Source organism: Castor canadensis, chromosome 13 (genome assembly GCF_047511655.1).
Source record: "Castor canadensis chromosome 13, mCasCan1.hap1v2, whole genome shotgun sequence".
Classification (NCBI taxonomy): Eukaryota; Metazoa; Chordata; class Mammalia; order Rodentia; family Castoridae; genus Castor; species Castor canadensis.
The window spans coordinates 124,517,643-124,540,352 of record NC_133398.1 but is presented as its reverse complement, the minus strand read 5'-3'; the positions used below and the strand labels follow the sequence as shown (position 1 = coordinate 124,540,352).

At 40.3% G+C, this 22,710-nt stretch overlaps 1 protein-coding gene across 5 annotated transcripts in view; it reads left to right on the top strand.

The window, feature by feature from the left end:
* The window catches only part of Ercc6l2 (ERCC excision repair 6 like 2), a 118,896-nt gene that overhangs the window by 65,048 nt on the left and 31,138 nt on the right, over nt 1–22,710 (top strand). For all 5 annotated transcript variants that reach the window (XM_074052562.1, XM_074052561.1, XM_074052564.1 and 2 more), the window contains 4 exons: nt 4,671–4,766; nt 11,756–11,855; nt 19,395–19,547; nt 21,838–21,918. In XM_074052562.1, coding sequence (XP_073908663.1) covers nt 4,671–4,766; nt 11,756–11,855; nt 19,395–19,547; nt 21,838–21,918 — 430 coding nt within the window. The remainder of the gene's footprint in view (nt 1–4,670; nt 4,767–11,755; nt 11,856–19,394; nt 19,548–21,837; nt 21,919–22,710) is intronic.

Sequence of the window (22,710 nt, the reverse complement as noted above, 5' to 3'; positions counted from 1 at the left end):
AACCCGTCTCAAATGATCGAACAAGCAAACAAGAAATCATATGTAAAATGCACAAGGTAAAAATAACCAGATTAAAAGTTGACTTAGCATGAAGAATAAAATGTGTTTCTGATGAGCTGCTGCTATGGAGGACTAAAATTGTTTTTGAATTCCTGCAACTGAGGCAAGAAGAGCAGCATTGGATTCCCACTTTCCTGCAGATGACTCAGGGAGTTACCTTTCACATGAGTCCTTGCACAGAGAGCATTAAGACTCACGTAGGTCTGCAGCTAAGCATTCTTAATGTTAAAACGACACACCGAACACGAGTCCAAACAGCACAGGCGCTGTGATGACCTCAGTGTCCCCTCCTTCTCCTCACCTCCAGTTCAGCTTGCTGAGCACTGCCATAGAGCTCCTGCTTAGCTCAGCTGTGTTTGAGAAATCACTACTCACCCATATATTGAATTTCTGGTTCTAAAGACTATTTTTCATGTTACAAATCCCGTTTGAGTTTTTCAAATCTGCCTTACCATTTACTCGAATTTTGTCCTTTACGATTTCTGCCTTTTATTTCTTTAGTAATTTAATCACATCTTAGTAAGTTTCTTTTCAAGTGGCATTTTTGCTCTGTTAGCTTTTGTGTGCAAGGCTCCCTTCGATGGCTCAGTGGCAGAGCAGAGGACTGCAGCATTTGTGTGTGGGAATGCGGACCCATCCGCTTGTTGTCTCCTCTGGTTCTTGTTTAGGGTAGGTGGTTTCTTCACGTAGTTTATACTTTTTATTTTGAACTTACTTTTGGTGCAGACTTTTTCTGCTCTTTTCTTCTGTGGAAATCCTTTGGAGACCAGTTGTTAAGAGTTTCCCACTTATGTGCTTCTGCCTTGTTTCTGTGAGATGTCCTGACCAAGGCCAGGAAACCCTGCATAATATAATAAATACATTCTTCAGGTATGTTTTGCAGGAGACAAATAAGCTTGGGTTTTATTTTACTGTCACATTTTGCAAAGGCTTATCTTAGTTTCTCCTGTAGCAGAAGTATGTTCACATTGGCACAGCCATTATTTTGCCAGAATTCTAAGTCTATCAGCTTTATACAACTTGAAATCTTTGTTATGCAAGAGGAGGACCTAGTCTACTTTCACTATTGCTGTTTTTACTTATTTATTTCTGTAAACTAGTTTTGTAACTCTAAATCACTGCTCTTCTGTATTGGATCCATCTTTCCCAGGTTCCATTGCCTTCGTTCTTGGTTTCCCTTCGTTTTGCTGGAAAGTTTCAATTGTTAATGCTTGATCCATCAACTTTCTACAAACCTTCTAAATCCTTGTAATGTATGACATTAACACCCACCTACCAATCCATATTACCCACCATTTATTTTAACTTTTACTTTGTCAAGGCTGTTAATGTTTTTATTAAGTCCTATAACAATAACCAGGCTCTAAAATTTGGAGGCCAAAAAGCAGCATTTACATTACTATGACTTTGTAAACATAGATTAATGTTGGACCAAGTAGTACTAAGATAACTTCTCTGAATCTTCATGACCTTCCAGCCTGATCAGGGAGGATAGTCTTAACATCAACCAAATGAGGTCTTTTTTTTTTTTTTTGGTTGGCAGTACTGGGGATTGAACTCAGGGCCTCATGCTTACCAGGCAAGCCCTCTACCACTTGAGCCGTGCTGCTAGCCCTATTTGCTCTGGTTATTTTTGAAATTAGGGTTTTGCTTTATGCCCCAGCCAGCCTGGGCCACCACCCTCCTATTTCCACTTTTCTCTGTAGCTGGGATGAAAAGCAAGTGTCCTAGGTTGAGATGGGGTCTTGCAAACTTTTTCCTGGGCTGGCCTTGAACTGCAGTCCTTCTGATCTCTGCCTCCTGATGAGTTGTCTTTTGTAATGCTTCATCTGTTGTTTTATGTTTGCACACTTCACTTTACTTCATTTTTCATTCACAACTTGCTCAGCTTTTCTCTCCTGTTGAATGCTCTGTGTTCTGATGACCTTCTTCCAGAAACCTTTGATCTTGTGGTTTCAATCTAGCCTAATTGTTTTCTAGGTACTTTTCTGCATTTGCTCTTTTACCAGGATGCCATGCTATCTTCATTCTTGGTTCATTTCGTTGTTCTCCTGGAAACTTTCTGAAAAAATTTTGTCAGCCAGGAGATACAGAAAGTAAATTTTCTGCATCCTTGAATATGGAAAATGTCTTTTATGTACCTTGTCACTCGTACTTTTGCCACTTGAGAATTCTAGTTTGACAATAATTTCCTCTCAGATCTCTGAGGCATGGCAGCATTGTCTCAGTGTTGCTGAGTAGATGTCTAACACCAATGTGATTCACAGTCTTCATGTGCAGCACACAGGGCTTTCCTTCTCTGCTAAAATGTCACAGTGATATTTGAGTCTTACTGTGGGCCACCTCTGGAAAGTGCTCTTTATTTCTTTGTAACATCTTGCATTTTTCTCTCTTCTCTCTTCTGAATGCCACGTTGTCAGGTTTTAGAGCTCCATGTTAATCCTTTTTTTTTCTTTCTGGTTTTTTTGAGACAGGATCTTACTGTGTAGCCCAGGCTGGCCTCAAATTCACAATCCTCCTGTTTCATCTTCCCCAGTGCTGAGCTAGGACTCCTGTATTAATTCTTTAAATCTCACATTTCACATTTTGTCACTTTTGCTTTATGTTCTGAGAAATGTTGTTTTCTAATCTTACCATTTTATTTGAAATAATCACATTTTTAATCTAATTTTTTTCTTGCTTTCTTTTTTGTTCTCTGAACAATTTTTATGTTAGTTTTCCATAATCAAAGATGGGTCATCTGCCGTTTTTCCTGGGGTTGGGTTTTTATTGGAATCATTATGTTTATGAATAACTTTGAGGAAAATTGGCATTCTCGTGATATCACACCTTCCCATCCGTTTACATGGTGTTGCTCTGTGACTGTTAAGAGTTTCCTCAGAAGCATCACGCAGTGGTTATTTCACCTGAACCTTCATAATACTACATCACAACAGAGCTCAGTTCATTAAAGGTGTTGTTGCTTGTGGAACACTGAGATGTGATGACGGCTCACTTTCACTATATTCATGTGTGTGCACAGCGTATGGACTCCCTAAGGAACGAACAGTCTGTGCCCCTTGTCGTTGGTGTCTGCTCACACACTGTGTTGCTTAAGTGGTAACCCTTTGTTACAAGCATGTCCCACAGAGAGGGGTTTGAAAACAGGCTTCTTGAACTGAGCTCTTATTGTCTCCAGAGATAGCGCTGAGGATGTTTTCTGAAGCAGGCTTTGCCCTGGCTGCGCTCTGCCAGGCCTCTGTGTGATCCCTCAGCCTCTTAGAAGACTGCTGCCCACCCAGCAAGGACCTTCTCCACTGAGAAGCAGAGCAGCTGGCTAGATTTCTTACACAGACGCACCTTTCAATTTTCCTAAACCCTGACCTACCTTTGCTCAGGGGCTGGCTGTTTCTTTTTGTTCTTCAGAAACTTTTCCCCATTGCTCTTTCTTTGCATTCAAATCTCTTATGTGTTTTTTTTTTTTTTTGGTGGTACTGGGGTTTGAACTCAGGGCTTTGCACTGGCTAGGAGGTAGGCACTCTGCCACTTGAGCCACATCCCCAACCCTTCTGTGACATCTTTATGTTAGCATCTCCAGAAAGTAATTTTCCAGAAGACAAAAACTGATTTCCACTGACCACTCAGCTTGAAGTCTGGATGCTTAGGTTCCACTAAGGAGACCTCATTTTCTCAATCTGTTCCACTCATTGAGCTGTCTCGATGTTTTCACATGTGAAGACATCATCATTCTTGATGTATAGAAGATGCTCAACAAGGTGAATTTCTTTCCATTTTGATACTAATGGTAGGAGAGAAGATTGTTACCAGTTTCCTCTCTGGATAATCAGCATCATCTATGTATGTGAGTTGACTTTTAAGATACAGCATCAGCACCTAAGAAGGGAATTTGGCAAGATAAAGCCTCAGAGGCAGGCTGGAGAGACAGGAGTTGAAAATGGCTGCAGAAAAGAAAAAGAAGCCAGTTGTTCTTGGATTTTAGTTATGCTCTTCCTTTTTAAAATGCAAAATTTTAATCATTAGCATAAAGTAATCATTAAATATAGGGAGCATAGACCGGGAAATTCAAAACTAGGAAGACACAATTTCTATAACATAAAATCTAACTGTTCTTGGATTGATTTTCAAATGTATGTACTACTTTATTTATCTAGGATATACTAATAATTTTTAAAAATCATCAGGAAAATCCGATAGAAATAGTATTTGAGTATCCCAAAATTGTGAAAACCAGCACAGCCATTTACACAAACCTATTTACATGGGCTTCAATGGTCAATTCTCATTAGAGATTTTCCTAGAGTAGTAGAAAAAGAATATGCCATGCATACATTACATAGGCTTGTTTGTGTTTTAATCACCCTGCTCCTGTGATATTAATGCAATACTATATTGTTTTGGTTGCAGAAAATGCCCACAGTTGTTATCTAGTGCAGAATTTATGCTGTTCTAGGGATTTTGTTGTTTTCTTTGTTTTCTGTTTGTTTGTTTTTTGAGATATTGAGCTTGTGATCTCTCTGCTCGCACTACCTGAGTACTAGGATTGCAGGTGGTACCACCATGCCTGGCGATAGTCTATGCTATTTTAATGTGCTCTTTTCTGCTTCTTCCAGGGCTGGTGGATTAGGCCTCAATTTTGTTGGTGCCAATGTTGTTATATTATTCGATCCAACTTGGAATCCAGCCAACGATCTTCAAGCCATTGACAGGTATAGTACTGACAAAAGTTAAAACCACCTGTAAATTCTTTTAATGTAAAAATACTCCTGAATATTTTAGACTGTTCTTAATAGGATTGCACAGAGCAGGGGAGAGCCTTGTGAAAACTTGTATTCCAGATACCCTGAGCTTCTGAATTCAAATACAGTTTGATCACAGCCATTTCATTCCTTTCCATCTCAAAAATCCCACTGAAAATGACAGAAACGACATAAGAAGAAAGAATAAAATCTGTAAGACTGATGGAAAGCTGAAGACTGAAGAATAAAATCTATAAGATTGTAGAATAAAATCTATAAGACTGAAGGAAAGCAGAACAGTTTACTACTAGATCAGGAATTTTGAGAAATTCCTGGAAGGTAGAAACCAGATAGAAAACTGTGTGATCAAGAAGTCATCAGAGGAAAACCACCATCCAGAGTGTGCAGAAAAAACAGAGAAATCTCGAGCAGGAGCTTAGCAAGAGCAAGAGGTGGGAGTAGACCAGAGTGCTGATCAAGTAGCATGCTGGAACAAACTCCCCTCCCACAGCTCCATTTACAGAGGGGTTATCTATAACAAGTGCTCCTTCACCAGAGCAGAAAGACTACTTCATAAATTTTATAAGTAAATGGGGAATCTGTTGTACAGAGTTCCTAGGGAGGGTGTTAGAGCCAGTCATAAGAGAGCCAGACCTGAGGTCATCCCAGATCCCCACAGGACAGAAACAGGGGAAGTGATTGAATAAACCTGGGGCTGGTGTGGAAATCCAGACCATCTTTCCATTACAATGCACCTACTTCCTGATTTTAATTATAAATGAGAAGTTAAAAATTCTGAGACACTTTCATAAGACTGGTGGCATGAAAGAAGAGAGACAAGAAGAGAGGCACATGCTGACGGACTAAATAGGAGTAGGGAATCAGAACAGAAAGTCTGAGACAAATAGGAATTGTGAGTAAAGAGAAAGTGAAAAGGCAGAGCTCCAGAAGTAAAGAACAGAAAGTCTGGCAATCGGGAGAAAGTAACAACAGAACTGGAAAAAACGTAGCTACATTTGAAGAGCCACTGAGTACTAAGTAGGAATGAGATCTGAGAGAGGGCAGGAAGACATGTTTCTTGGTTGGTTATATTTCCAGTTTCCTGAGATAAAGAGAAGGAGTCAATGATTCTAGAGTGAGAAAGAGGGAGAGAAAGAAGGATTTATAAAATCAAAACTAGAAAGAAAAATGCAAGTTGGCAATGAGCAAGACTCAGACTAAGAACAGACTTTCCATCTGCATTATAGAAAGCTGGATGCAACAGAGGTGTAAGAGTGAAATCCACAGCTTCATGAGAACGCACAGCTGCCGTCACTGATTGACTAGCACGGCGATATGTATTAGTAATAATCAAGAGCTGAAACTCCATGTAATTTCAGTAAAACATCAGGGTTGGAAGTGAGGAAGGAGTTGTTAGAAATTTTCTTTCCTCAGGAAAGAATCGGGATATCGTAGTCAGATCTCTAAACCAATGCAAACGTATGTTTTTGAATGCTAACAAAAAATTAAGGGCAACAACAGAGAGAATGAGGCTTAATAATAATATAATATTAATGAGGCACAGATGGTCAGGTTTCACCCTCCTTGCATCTGATTCCATAGAGCTCGATAGACACACTGCAGTCTATACTGTAAAACATCAGACCATGCACCAGAGGACCACAGGATGGGAAAAGATGTTTGCACGCCACATCGCTGACACTGTAGTGATATGATACATATAATGTGTATATAATATGTATAATATGTTACATGTAACATATACACATTATATGTATCATACATGCACATATATATAAAGAACACTTAAAACAACAAAGCACCCAAATCAATATTGGGCAAAGGACTTGAAATTCAAAAAGATAAGCAAGATAATGCACATGAAAAGGTACTAAGCTCCACTAATCATTAGGGAAATAAATATCCTCAGTGGCAGAGCACTTACCTAGCATGTGAGGCTTTGGGTGTGATCCCAGCAATGGGGTGGGTGGGGAGAGAGGACAGCTAACAAACACGTCACACCACAGTGAGATCTCGCTTCACACACATTGCACGTCTTGGTGAAGGTTATAAAGGGAGAGCCTCAAGTTGAAATGAAGATGCTAGACATTAACTCACAGCCACATGAAAATATAATTCTCCAATGAATAAATAGCATTATTCTAATTTGGCTTATATCTCTACTTGTTTTCAGCAGAATTCAAAAGATAGATGCATAAAACATTTATAAATCCGCATCAGTGCATACACAATATATAGAGATGTAACTTGTGACAGCAAGGAACAGAGCTCTGCACAAATAGATATTTTGAATGCAACTGGAGTTAAGTTGGTATTAACATAAACTGTTGTAATCTTAGGATCCTATTTCCTATCGTTGCTCCCATGAAAAAGAAAAAGGATGGAAGAAAACAGTCCGTGAAAATATTAACAGAAAGAGAAAAGAGACAGTTGTGTTAATAGCAGACACAGTAGACTGACAGTCAGAAAGTGTTGCTAGAAGAAAAGAAGAGCATTATACTATGGTTCAGAAAATTACTTTGCCCTATCAGCTATAACAATTTTAAGCGTACCAAACATCAGAGCTCCAGAATACATGAAGCAAGCACTGGCAGAACTGAAGGGAGAAGCAGATAGTTCCACAGTAACAGTTGGAGATTTCAACACCCCCTTCAGTGGTGCTTAATACGTCCAGGCAGCAGCTCAATAAGAGAGGACTTGAACCACACAGTAGACAAATTGACATAATCAACAAATACATGGCTCTCCTTCCAACAGAGCAACAGCAGGATATATTTTTCTCAAGAACAAATAGAGCATTCTCCAGCATAGACCATATGTTAGGCCACAAATCAAGCCTTAATAAAGTCAAGGATGAAATCATCCAGTGTATCTTTCCATTTGCAATGAAATGAAAGTAGAAATCTCCAGCAGAAGGAGAAAGTGTAACATCCACAAATGTAGGGAAACGAAACAACACACATTTAAGCCAGTAAAGGGTCAAGAAGAAATGCAAAGAAGTTACAAACTACCTGGAGATAAATGGGAACACAAATACTAAAGTTTATTGGATCAAATGAAAGTAGAGCTAAGAGAGAAATTTATGGCTATGACTGGGCACTGGTGGCTCATGCCTGTAATTCTAGCTACTCAGGAGGCAGAGATGAGGATCACAGTTCAAAGTCAGCCCTGGGCAAATAGTTCCTGAGACCCTGTCTCAAAACACACTTCACAAAAATGGGCTGGTGGAATGCCTCAAGTGGTAGAGCATTTGCCTAGCAAGCATGAGGTCCTGAGTTCAAACCCCTGTACTGCAAAAAAAAAAAGGAGAAGAAGGTTGAGCAGGAGGAAGAGAAGGAGGACTGTGTGCAAGTTGAGATTGGCAGAATTGCAGTTTGAAGCAAACCCTGACAAATAGTTAGTGAGACCCCCATCTCCAAAATAACAGGACCAAAATTGGGCTGGAGGCATGGCTCAAGTGGTAGAGTACCTGCTTTGCAAGCTCAAAGCAAGTTCAAACCCAAGTCCCAACCAACAAAAAAAAAAAAGAAAGGTTTAAATCAGTGATCTAATTTTTTTACTTTTGGAACTGGGAAAAAACTAACTAACCCAAAGCTAGCTAAAGAAAGAAAATATCAAAGATTAAAGCAGCAATAGAGAGTAGATGAACAATAAGGCCAAGAACTGGTTCTTTGAAATTATCCAAGAAAATTGGCAAGCCTTTGGTTAGATTGACTAAGAGGAAGAAGTGAAGTTCAAATAAAGTTCAAATAAAGTCAGAGGTAAAAGAGGGGCACTGCTACCAATTTTAGAGAAATACAGTGGTGGTGCAAGAGTGCTATGAACAATTGTGTACCAACAAATAGCCTATTCTAGGTAATGGACAGTTTCCTGTAAGTACATAACCTAAGACTGAATTACGAAGAAATCATTGAGAAGTCTGAAGGTGACTGTGTAAGGAATTTGAGTCAGTAATCAAAAGCCACCCAACAATGAAAAGTCACATCTGAAGTGTTAACACAAACTATTCTCAAATTTCCCAAAAATAAATAAGAAAATAAAATGATGTAGAAAAACTTTGTAATTCATTCCCTGAAACCATCACTACCCCCACATCAATGTATCAATGTCAGACACTACCAAAACAAAATAAAAGGCTCAATATCCTTTATAAATATCCATAGAAAAATACTCAAAAAAATATCAGGAAACCAAATTCCAAAGCATAGTGAAAGTATGCTACACGAAGTAAGATTTATTCCTGGAATGCAAGGATGGCTCAACATCATATAAAAATCAGTATATTATGCCATGTTAATGAATAAAGGAAAAACCCACAATGAAAGACTTCAACAGACTTTCATGATTAAAAAAAAAAATACACACAGAGCAAATGAAGAATAAAGTTACTTCAACATAAAGACCATTTATGCAGAGCTCTCAGCTAACTTCTCACTCAGTGGTAAAAGACTGAATCTTTTTCATCTGTTTTCAAATTTGGTGCATGTTTTTGCCAGAAAAGGACAGCTGTCATATGGTTTTACTAATATCCTGCACCTGAACTAACCAAACTCGTAGAGATAGGAAAAAGCATGGTGGTGGCTAGGGGTGGGGACCAGGGAATGGGGGAGTTGCTATTGGGTGGGGAAGGAATCTCAGTCTGTGTGTAGTCACGATGGTTTCGCAGCAGTGGGAGTGTGCTTCATGCTATTAAACTGCACACTTGAAAGGATTTCATCATGTTAGCGAGATGAAAAGAGAAGCAATCAAGAGACTTGAAAGAAGTGAGTTAGTTATTTAGAAGTAAGCATCAGTGAAATAACTAAGGATCATTATTCAAGTTCTGATGCTAATTTAGGTTCTTAATTTCTCAGAAAAGAAAGACTGAAAGAAGGTTATAAGTTAGAAAAGTAGACAACAAAGTAAATAGTATAGACATCATATACAAAGATACATTATTGCATAAAATAAATGTTAAGTCATTCATTATAAAGAGCAACATAGACAAGGTTGTGAAAAGCCTGATCTGAAAGACTGGGCAAATGCCCAGAAAATCTAAAGAAGCAGGAAGGGTTACTAAGCACTAATAATACTTACTTGTACATTGAACCTTTTTAGGGGAGAGGTGGTACTTGGGTTTGAACTCAGGGCTTCATGCTTGCTCGGCAGGTGTTCTACCACTTGAGCCACACACCTGGCCTTAATAGTGCCCATTTTTTGTACAAATTTATACAAATACATTTAAAGAATAAGGACAAAGGATAGTAACTACATTTGTTTTTAGAGTGGCTCAGGAATTGTTGTTCTTAGTGTTTTCTGTGGATTACCAGTATCCTTAGTGATAGAAACTGTTATCAAACCCTTTTCACCTGTGAGGCAGCTGAGATGAATGATATTGTTAACTTGCTCAGGTTCACAGCCAGTAAATGGCCAGGCCTGGCTCTAAGCCCATGCAGCCTGACCGAAATGTGAAGTTTTAGCCAGCCCCTCTGCACTGACAGCTGTCAAGGAAAACAGACAAAACCATGAGGAACCAGAGAAATCTCCTTTATTTTCTTCATTTTCCTTGTGTTTTTTCATGTACGCCATCAAGACTATATCTTATCCATCCTACTGTCCTCTCAAAACACACTGCTTTGCTCTTCCTCGCCCTCCCCTACTGTCCCTCTGGCAGAAAGAACTGGGAAGAGAAATGAAGACATTCATGTACATGTTACATAACTACTTGTTTCTACATGGTGAAGGATGGGGCCCTATGAGAACTTACAAATCCCTGTTTATGTACCAAGAAATTGACCAAGTGTAGTTCCATAGTAACAAGTATGAAGAAAGATAGGTGTTCTAACAGACTGTTCCAGTCACCAAGTAGTGGGCTAGGCACATCCCCAAAGGTCATTTTCTGATTTTCTGGAGCCCAAATGCATTATGGGAGAAACAGTGTGAGCCCTTCCCCTCCTCTAGCTTACAAGAGGAAGTGAGAATGCAGCCCCTTGTCCTGGCGGGGCTGTCATAGAGCTTCCATTCCCTCTCCAGTAAGCATCCACTCTGTGAGGAGAGCCAGAAGGAACACTTAAGTGTAACAGTAGATACAGTGGCCTCACAAGCTCAAAAATTAATTCCCCCCAAATGGGGGAATGTTTCAAGCGTGTAGGCAGCAGGCCATTGCTGGTATTCCCCTCAGCAACCTCCACAGGCATCTAGGAGCAGGAGACCTCATCCAGACCACCCTACAGCCTCCATCTGAAAAGCTAAGGGAACTGACCCAAGGTAACCATCATGGGGACGCAGGTTAGACTTGTAATTAGCTGCATCAGAGTACCAGGGGTACCAGTCACCTGAGTCCTTCAGTCAGACCCCACTCTGTGGATGAGAACTCCAAATCTGCACTTTCACAGACTTTCCAGTTGACTACCTGCTTTCACACAGGTTTTGGTGGGGCTGGGGTTGCTTGTTGTTCTGCTTTTGAAAACAGTTTTATTATGGAATAATTGACATATAATAAATTGGGCCCTAGCAATTGTGTGCACCTGTGAAGCCATCACCACAACCAAGATAATGGACACATCCATCAACCCCAGATTCTCCTTGTGCTCTTTTGTAATCTCTCTCTTCTGCCCCTCTATGTTCTCTTATCCCCAAGCCACCCAATCAGCTTGCTCTCACTGTGGATTAGTTTATATTTGGAGGAGTTTCATAAAAATGAAATCCTTGAGTAACAATGCACCATTAAGGATTGCTGAATTTAGTAAAAGTTCTTGCACACTGGACAGTGGTGTTCATAACAGAAATGAGGCTGGTGTGTATATTTTCTCTGTAAGATTTTCCTCAGTAACTAGTCTTTATAGGATATATATATTTGCATTATTGCTAAATAATATGGCATACCTAAATATTCCACCTTTATGTACAAAAGCTGCCTCAAGTGTTTTGCATGACTTGTTGGTTTTCATCTTCCTCAGAGCATATAGGATCGGGCAGTGCAGAGATGTCAAGGTGTTCAGGCTGATTTCCTTGGGAACTGTGGAGGAGATCATGTATTTGAGACAACTGTACAAGCAGGTAAATGGACTTCCCTTTTTCTAATTAACAAATAAAATATTTGTCCTTTTTTTTTTTTTTGTGGTACTGGGGCTTGAACTCAGGGCCTACACCTTGAGCCACTCCACCAGCCCTTTTTTGTGATAGGTTTTTTTCAATATAGGGTCTCACAAACTATTTCCCTGGGCTGGCTTCGAACCACGATCCTCCTGATCTCTGTCTCCTGCGTAGCTAGGATTACAGGTTTGAATCACTGGTGCCTGGAACGTTGGTCTATTTTATTTTTAAACTAGGTACAAATTTGTGTAAAAGTTTTTAATTTTGTCTATAATATGGAATGTTAATAAGATTGTAAAATATACTTCTATGAAACAAATTCGTAGGTTCATTGAATTTTAGTACTGAGAGTTTTCTTGGAGCACTGTGTGCATTGAGTCACTTAGGGAGCTTGTTAAAGTACAGATTCTGATTTAGTAGGTCTAGGTACAGCCCAAGATTCTGCCTTTTTAACTAGCTCCCCGGAGACCAAAGATGACAGTTTAAGTGGTGTGCTCACACCTCCAAACTGTAGACCAAGATACAACAGTGCTACAAATGCATTACAGGTGCACAGAGACACTGGTCCCCCACCTCTGGGACAGCAGGAATCTTTAGAGATACTGCACAGACTGAGACTGAGGCACAAAGACGCCCTTATCAATGAGATTACAGGACAAGGACTCAGGCATGCTCAGTACTGTGTTTGGGGCTTTAGTGTTCATCTAACAGGGCACTTCCTCTTTCATACGCTCAAGGTGTTAGTTACTGCTCCATTGAGTTCACACGTGAGTGCTCATTTCAGATCTGGAAGGCGTCTGAGGCTGGAGTAGAAGTCTCAAGTTTGAATTGCTCCCTGTGTGTCTGGGTGGCGTCTACTTGAGAACTTCTGCCACATGTGGTGGCAGTTATCCTAAGAATGATCCAATCTTACATTGATGCTCTGTTCTCTAGCCTAAAAATAGAACTGTATACAGTGGTTTTTGTTTTTCCTTAAACCACTTAGCTCAATAAGAAACAGCTCATATTTTATTCTTTGCTCTAACACAACTACTCGAAAATACTATTTTTTCTAACCATGTATCCACTCTTAAAAAAAACGATATATTTTCATCTTAGAACCTATTCTTTAGAATACTGTCTTAGACTTATCACAAGTAAGACTGTTTCTTCAATCATGTAATTTTTCTCAACCCATTATTATATATATATTTCCGTTTTACCTATTCATTTTGGCTCATTTGATGAAATAAAATGACCTGTTTGTTGTACACTATATAATGATATATAATAAAAAGTTTTCATGAAACAAGGTAATTTTAAGTTTTCAGAACTTTGTATGACACATACAAAGCTAAGATGGTGGTCAAGTAAGGAAAAGGAATTAAATACGGTTTAAATATAGTTTGGAATTTGAACAAAGGGTATCTGTAGACACACTCCAGTTTTCAATATTCCTCAAAACTTTTGGGGGAAAGATTAAAAAAAAACTTAACAACAATATAAAACCTATAAATAAGTTGGAAACCAAGAAGAATTTTCTCAGTGGCCCAGAAATTGTAAGGCATTCTGAAAAACAGAAGTCAGCTTTGGTCAGATTAAAGAAAGAAATTAGTGAAACGCAGCCAGGAGGGCACTACTGAAAATGGTAGGTGCAACTTGCATATTCCAGTCTTAGAGTTAGCAGTTACTGAAGAAAGAAGGGATAAGTCTTTGGAGTGTCACTGATAATGTTGTATGGTGGTGTAACCTTCACAGTCTTACCTCCATTATACCGAATTGCAGCCACCAGAGGTGTCTGTTCTCAACTAGGAACAGTAAGTAAAAACAAGGTAAGCAAAGAAGTAAGACTGATCTCTAAATTTTTGCTAATACCCATAAGAAACTCTCTCGTGTTGCCCAGAAGACTAAATAATTGCACTGCCCCCACCCTGCTTCAAATATGTACAGTAGTAGGCTGAGATAAGCATGTGAGATGTTTAAAGGCAAATGAACACATAGTCAAAAATTACTCCTGAATAGTTTAGAAAACAAGCCGTAGGAAAAAGGCACTATAGTGAGCTGAATAATGACCCTCAAAAATACGAGTCCCAATCCCTGGAGCCTGTAAATGGAAGTGTCTTTATGAGAGACCTCTGCAGATGTGATCAAATGAAGGACTTGAGATGGGGAGATTGTCCTGAATTATGCACAAGTGTCCTTATGAGGAAGAGGCAGAGGAACATTTGACAGTGAGGAGAAGGTGGCAGTGTAACCATAGAGGCAGAAATTGGAATGATGTACCACAACCTAAGGAAGACCGAAATGTGCTCTCCCCTCCAGATGGAATGTGGTTCAGTCAATACCTCTGTTTCAGCTCATTGATAACTGACTGTGAGAGAATAAATTTTTATTTTTTATGGCATCAAGTTTATGATAATTTGTCAAAGGAGCCATAGGAAACTAATACAGGCACTCAAATAGAAGAGGTGCAGGGCTAAGGGTAGGGCTCAAGTGGTAGAGTGCCTGCCTGGCAAGCTGAAGGCCCTGTTCAGACCCCAGAGTCACCAAAAGGGGAAGGAAAGAATTAACATCAGAGAAAACAGAGTACAAGAGAGTAAAAGACACTTTTACAGTATTGTCAAAGAATAAGTGAAGTTGTAAGATTCCAGGAACAAGAATAAGCAATAGGGAAAGAATCCACTAGAGAGACTCAGAAAATGGGAAGAGTTAGGAGAGATGGAAGACAGATCCAGAAGTGTAACATGACTCTTGTAGTTGAAGAAGAGAACAGAAAGAAGAAACCCTAACTCTGAAGAAGCATGCAAGGTAGAAGACAAACGTCTTGGTTCTGTAGACCCACCAAGCTCTCAACAGGATGGATGGACACCATGTGTCCACACGCCACCAGTAACAGGTATAAAAGGACAAGAGAATTAACTCATTTCATAGAAGAATCCCCATGCCAAAACTTGACAAAGATATTGCAGGAACAGATGAGTACAGGCCAGCTTCTCTCATGAGCATAAATATCAAGGGCTCCTAGCAAAGCCTCTGTTACGATTTCACTTGTGTCTCTCCCATTCAGAAGGCAAGTTGAAGCCTTAACGTGTTGTCTCGCAGGTCTTTGCAGGTGAGGTAAAGATGAAGCCATAGTGGATTAGGGTGTGCTCTAATCTGATCATTGGTGTTCTTGAAGAAGAAGGGAATGTGGACACAGACACCTCCAGACAGTGGAGGCAGAAACTGGATGGATGCGGCTCTGAGCCAGCAGTGCTCAGGATTGCCATCAACTGCTAAGAGCTCACCGGTGAAGCCACAGGAGGGTGGCCCTAGGGACACCTTGCTTTCAGACTGAAGCCTCCAGACTGTCAGAAAATAAGTTTCTATTGTTTTAAGCCACTGACTTTGTAGTATTTTGTTACATACAGCAGCCTTAGGGACCTGGAATAGCAAGTAAGGCAAACATTGTGAGTTTGAAAGCTTTGTTCGTGAACCTTCTGTACGACAGAGGAACTGAGAGCCTAATAAACTGGTGAGGAGGAAATGCTGCTGTATATACAGTGAAGAACTTCTCCAGCCAATACAGATTGCCAGCAGGCGTTTCTCTGAAGGAAAAATACAAATGGCTAATTTGTATATACGAGAAGATTTTTAACACATTCATAGTCCAGAGACAGCAAAATAAGATATGATTGTGTTCTGCACTTTCTGCAAAGACGTTTTTGGCAGTACTGGGGACTTGAACTCAGGGCCTCATACTTGCGAGGTGGGTGCTCTACCACTTAAGCCATGCCCCAGGCCCTTTTTGCTTCAGGTGCCTCTGGCCAAGCTGGACCCCCGTCCTCCTTTGTATACTCCTCATGTAGCTGGGATGGCAGATGCATGCTACCATGTCTAACTACTTCGTTGGTTGAGATGGAGTCTTGACCTTGAACTGTGAAACTTCCCAACTCTATCTCCTGAGCATCTGGGATTAGACATGAGCCACCACCCCAGCAAAAACTTTCTTAAGTTTGGTTTTGTTTTGAAATATTTTGAGGTGGGGAAATGGGTGCTGTTTGTTGTTAGTGGCGGGGGTATTTGTGAGGAGGGACCCAGATACTGTTAGTGAGAATACTCCTGGTACACTTATTTTTAGAGGCTGGTTTAAGCATTTTAAGATGCTTAGCATCTTCTTGGTACTGGCCTTACAGAAATGCTCTTGTACATACATAGGAAAGGATGACAGAATTTATATTCATCATTGTTAGTGTTTGTTTAAAATTGAAAAAGGAAACAGCCTGACTGTCCAATAGTAACGGAATGATAACATAAATCCTGATGTGCCCATATTACATAATACTCTGAAACAGATAAAAAAAATTGTAAGATCACAGTCAGATACATGTACTAGTGTCACAGGATCTTGGAGACACCGCTGGGTGTTCAAGGCAGCACCGCGGAACAGTGTGTGTGGTGCATCAGTGGTATTTATTCCTGAAGCCATTTCCATGCATGTACAGGAATAGCTATCACTGCCCACATGAGACCTAGAGGGTATGTTCAAACAGTGTGCACTGCTGGAAACAGACTTTCATTTTGGTGAAATATGTTCAGATATTTTATACTTTTAAAAATAAAAACATCATTTACACGGCAACTGCTCCCTCAGGTTTGGAGCATGACATAAAAGCTAAACTTCAGCATTCAGAAATCCATCTCATATATATATATATATATATATACACAGATATACATACGTACTATGTACATACATACATACAAATGTAAGTTGTTCAGAAATTTTTAGAGAACTGTAAAAAGAGTGCAGAGAACTCCCAAACTTCACCCCAATTCTCTACTTGTGACATTTTCCATGTCTACTTTCTCTTTCAGCCACTATCTTTATTCTTTTTCTGAGCTATTTGCAAGTCACAGATTTATCACCAGGATGTACTTCCTTAAAACAAGGGCACTTTCCCATTTGCAAGTACCCAAAACTTGGTTTTAGGCATTAAGAACAGCTGTACATATTATTCTGCAACTTGATTTTTCCTCCCCCTCTCCTTCAAAATGCAGCTGTCAAGGCCTTAGCACTGATACATCATCACTTTGTAATCCACAGGACCCACCGAGTCCCCAGCTTTCGCAAGGGCCTCCTTCTTCCTTTCTAGTCCAGGGCCAACCAAGGATCTTGGTCTCACTTATTTGTGTTTCCTCAGTTTTCTTCAACTTTTAATAGTTACCCAGACTTTCCGTGTCTTTCACCACCTTGACACTTTTAAAGAACAAGACCTTAACTTGTGTAGGATGCTCCTCACGTTAGGTCCAGCCTCAGGCCAAGAGTCTTGGCAGGAATGCCACAGAATAACACAGAGGCTGCATTCTTACTGCACGAGTCAAAAGGCACTTGATGGTGGCCTGCCAGGTGTTCTCATTGCAAAGTGGCTGTACATTCCCTTTGTGGTTGATAAGTAGATTATGGGGAGACCACCCAAGATTTTGCCAGTGTCCCGCTTCTCATCAGATCGCACTTACCAGCTTTAACATTCGTTAGTGACTCCTGCCTCGAGCTGCCGTTTACGGTGGTTGTCGGCTGTGATGGTTCTTTTCTATTATCCTTTCTTTCTTAGTGGTCGATGGTCTACCACTTAAAAAGAGCATTCTCGCCTATGTATTGATTTCATCTCTGTGGGCACGGTTCCCTTTTTAGTAATACTACCTTACACTGAGCATCACTGTTTGCTTTGATGTTCGAACTGCTGTGTGGCTGGCCAGTCGGGACCCCTTCATCATGGTGGCGGTGTCCTTTGACATTCCTCCACATTCTTTGTACACTGCTTTACTGTGGCACGCTGAGTAATGGCCCCTGATCCAAGTGGATTGTCTGCATGGGCCCAATAAAAGGGAGAGAAAGCAGAGATGAAGATGTGAAGGCAGAGCATTGGATCAGAGAGAAAGACATGAATAAGTCACGCTGGCCTTGAACGTCTCAGCATGATGAAGCAGTTCACTTCTTTTTCTTGCGTATCTTGCCTGTCATTATCATGAAATCCAAGCATTTTGGTACCTTTCATGGGTTTTTCTTAAAGTGGAAACTAAGCTGTATTTTCCAATTACTGATTTTTTCTCAAACCCTCTTGAGCTGTACATGGAATTTTTTATGGTCAGCCTACAGATGGAAGCACCTGATTTTCACTTTTACCAGATCCACTGTGGGAGACTTCACTTAAGTATGAAAATAATGTGTGCTTTCCTACACATTTTGTGAGAAAAGTTTGCTAAGAGGCTTATGACAACTCAAGGCTTGGACATTCCCCGGCTGGCTGTGGCTAGTAGACAGACCCACAGTGCAGTAACGTCAGTACTTAAGGTGGAGTCCCCAGCAGGAGTTACATAGATGACCTGGTCCTTACATTGCACCAGTCGCTGTGTGAGTCTGCATTCAAAAGGATTTTAGCTTATGTTTCTGGGACCTAGCTGATGAAATTGGTACATGATGGGTGACTTTTTCAAACTAAGGTTCCCAGAGTCTCGTTTTGAGAGAGCCACCATGTAGTAAAAAATTGTTAGCAGTATAAACCTTCGGTCCAGCCAAAGCCAGGTACAGATCCTAGAAATGACAATTCTTAGCTGGCACCTGTAGGTAAGTCACTTAATTTTTCTAAACTTAAGTTTCTTATTTCTAAAATGGAGAAATTCCATTTATTATTCTGAAAGGGTATAATATAAGGTCATGGGGATTAAATAAGAGAATGTAAAATCACATGAAGAAGGTGTTCAGTAAAGTGGCAGCTGTTAATGATAGGAATTTTAGTTACCTAGAATAACTTTCACAGTACTCAAAATAGTCAAGATCACTTGTTACTAACCTCTGCAATCGACTGGGGTTGTTTTCCACTCTGTGCAGCTTTTATTTCTTACTTTTAAAGTGTACATGGGGCCCATCAGATTGTGTTTAAATTTTACATATTTATATTATATTGGAAAATATCCAGCAAAAACTACACATTTATGTTGATACTAAAATGGAGTGGGTCCTTAAAGATTCCATGTTCTCTCTGTATTCAGAATTGTTTCAAAGATGCAGTGTTTCTACAATCGTGATAGGGTTGTCACTGTGAGTTGGCGATGTAATCATGCTATAATTAGTTTGACACCGACATGCTTATTGTATAATTAGTTGAGATTATCATTTAACTTTAGTGATAGAGTAGTTACCAGCTTTAATAGTTTCTGTTGTCATGAGTTTAAAAAGGAGAAGTGTATTCAGGCATGTGCTTTCATTATTACACATTTCTGCCAGGTGTATATTCCATGCAGCTGTAATCTTAACTCGGTGGTTAGGAAACAGAATAGGAAGTGTAAAATCTCTGCTCTGGTGAGCCTGGCCAGATTATTATTTCATCATAATGGCAACGTCTGGCAGGGGAACTAAAACAAAACCTCCTCCCCAAGAAGATTCGGCCTGCTCCAGCTAAAGCTGTATACGGCAATGCCAGGAAATTCTGACAGATGGTCGGAGCAAACACTTTGAAAATGTCTTGTGTTTTTCTGTTTTAGCAACTTCACTGTGTGGTGGTTGGAAGTGAAAATGCCAAGCGATATTTTGAAGCAGTTCAAGGATCAAAAGAGCACCGAGGAGAGCTTTTTGGGATCTCCAACCTCTTCAGACTAAGACCCCAAGGGTCTTGTCTTACAAGGGACATCCTGGAGGTATGACATTGTTCTCTGACCTTTCAATAATATTTTAAGTAGTTTAATTCCTCAGGAAATGTGAAAGTCAGTTGTTGATAACCTTTCAGAGAAGTTTTTGGTTTTCCTTATCAAAAACACCTATGTTCAGAGTTTCTACTTTTAGAGAAATAGGAAGTGAGCTGTACCTCTAACTTAAGGTTTCCCCATGCATGTTGTGAGTAGTGCACACATACATACAGGTACTCACATGAGGTAGTGTGTCCTCCATGGCCATTTTCAGACTGGCAGAGAGAAGTTTTTAGTTTGAAAACAGCTGTTGAAGTCAAAAGCTAAAAAAATAAGATTTTCCTAAATAAACAAAATTGTAAAATGTGTTTTCATTAGAAGTTACCAAATACTCCCTGAGATGTACTGTCCTGATTCATGGAGACTTTTGTTTTCTGTTCCCAAGAAAAACTCCCCACCAGTGTACATGAGATTGTCTTACTTATGGTTGTCCTCGGCACACAGGCATCTCTTATTCTCCAGGTGAGGATTTGTGTCTTTTTGAAGTACCTTTAAGCTCTTTAATAAACCAGAGTGGTAACAATATGAACCTGTTTGCTGCCCAGTATTAATATGGGTATCACCAAGCTCTGGAATATCAGCCTTTTCAGTCTCTTTACCATATGAATCAGGAAACAGAGTCTCAGAGAATGTCAAACTATCTCCCCTATCTTCCAGGCCTTAGTGCCCTCCATGTAGTCAGTAAGCACCTGAAGAAAATCAAGGAAGAAGACCACCTGTGGGGGTGGAAGTGAACACTTACATAGCAACGTGTATATACGTGTAATACCAGTCATCACATGCTACGTAAGTCCAGTGGCACTTCACAGTGACCGCTGCCAGAGATAGCTGCGTCCTGAACTCTCAGACCGGCTTTACCATGGCTGATGTCTACTGCTGAATTCTCACCCCAGCTTAACTGATTCGATTCTGAATTGAGTGGCCATTTTAAGCCCAGCTTTTCCTTTTTGCCCTTGTTTTTGAATATGCTGTTTCTTTCGTGCACTTGTTAGTTCCCATTCTTCCTCTGTCTTTGAGCTCTCTGCCCCTGACGTGCCTACTTTCTCAAAATCTGTGTCTATAAAACTATCAGCAAGCATTACATTATTTACCCTGATTTCTGCTGAATGTGATATGGGTTAGTTCCCTATTTTATGAGAGTAGCCACTGTTCCTTTGATACACAGTACTGTGTAAGGCAAACTGAGGGACAAGCTAGTGAGTGAGCGTTCTTTCGCTCACTGGCTGTCCCAAGTACATCTTGTTTCTTCTACAGGAGTGTTTGTAAATGGCAGGGCCATTCATTCCTTCATTTCGTTTGTGATAACATGTTTAACACCTTGCTGGGCATATCATTAGCATTTAGTTATTAAATTAAATTTGAATTTAAATTGCTCATTTTTCCTTAGCCAGAACTTAAGTCAATCAGGCCTCAGGCCTCATTATACTCATGCTACTTTTGACCAAACGATGTTATAAAATTCTATTATTGTAAGCCCTTTGCATTTTTTAAGATGTAAAAATTTGAATTTATGTAACACTTGTGATCTCATGACTCTGGGCAGTTTGGTTCCACTTTGCGTTGCCTTTCTCTTCCGAGGATTCCCTAGAGATGGATCCTGAGAGCTCTTTTCACGAGTGTTCTCTGAGCGTGTGTCGTAGGGCTGGCCTGTGTAAGAGGATAGGATAGGCATTCGGTGTGGGGACAGGTAAGAGTGGAGTAAGTAAGTGAGATGCACAGCATGTTATGATAGACTCGAAGGGTAAAAGCAGGGCGGGAAAGGGAAGTGGCGACTCTCTAGCACTGGTGAATGGGAGGCCAGCGCTGCCCTCACTGTGAAGTGTGCACTTTCGTCTTGAGCAAGATAAGAGAGGAAAGTGTGTTTCACACAGAGAGTGAACGAGCAGTGTGAGGGAGGAGCATGCCTGGCGTGATTTCAATAATGGCTGGAGCGGAGTAGACAGGGAGCAAGAGGTGCGGTAAGAAGGATGACAGAGGCAGGCCAGCTGGGAAGCTTGACTTTCCTTTGAGGGGAACAGGAGCAATTGGAGTTTGTGAACAGCAGTAGACATCAGACATGGTAACGCAGCTTGAGTTCTTACAGGACCCTTACGGGATCAGAACGTTAAAGCAGGCAGCACTCTGTTTTCCTCTCCACTCCAGGGTCCAGTCGTTGCTACTGTTTAGCTGGTTGTCTGGATGCTCGCCCCACCCCTCTTGCACTCTGCAGTTAGTGATTTGCGTTCTTTCTTGGGCCTTGTAGAGAGAAGGGCAGGTGGAAGCCGGGATCATGACGGCCTCAACGTGGTTGAAAGAGGGGCCTGCAGGACCCAGGCAAGAAACGGTGAGTCACGTCTGCCCTGCAGCCCACAGTGCCTTGGAGACGTGAAACCTGTACCATGACGCCCTTCAGTGTCTTTGCCTCTTTCCTTCATTTTTCAACATATAAAAAAAAAGGGCCTTTTTTCTAAATTATCAAGGATACAGTCAGAGGACTGTGAATAAAAGTAATGATTTATGTCGATTTAAAATTCTTATAAAGCTGGAATTTAAAATTAAATCCAAATTAAGTGACCAGGTAGGCAATGGGAGCAACCTAACCCAAGTCAACAGCTCTTCACAAACAGCACGTTAGCAGAGAAACAGCCCTGCATTTAAGAGTATTAAATGCAAGTATCAAAGTCTCTCTCTTAAACCAAAGCAGGCATTTGATTTGCTTTTCGTCCTTGATCTTGAGATCTTTTTGGTTGTTTCTTGTCTCACATACTGCAAAATCTGTGCTGTTATCACAAGGCCTTATTAGAGGTAAAAAATGTATGTGGGAGGTTTTTCTATTGTTGGTGGTCATTTTTTCTTGCTTGTTTCTAGAGATTTAACTGTAAATTTATGCCAACCAGTCATCTTGAATTTGGGCTGAACATTTTTTAAACTTGGATGAATATGTGAATATCAAATAGTGGCAAAAGTATCAATATTTTCCCAAGATCTTGTATCAATAAAGCTTCAGTTTTAGGAAGATGAAGGATCTGTCTGATTAATGGGAAAATATTGGATTTAAGTTTGTAGCAAGTTTTACTTCAGGATTCTCTTAATTTCTAATGATCAAGATTCAGTTGCACTTAACCTTATTTTAACA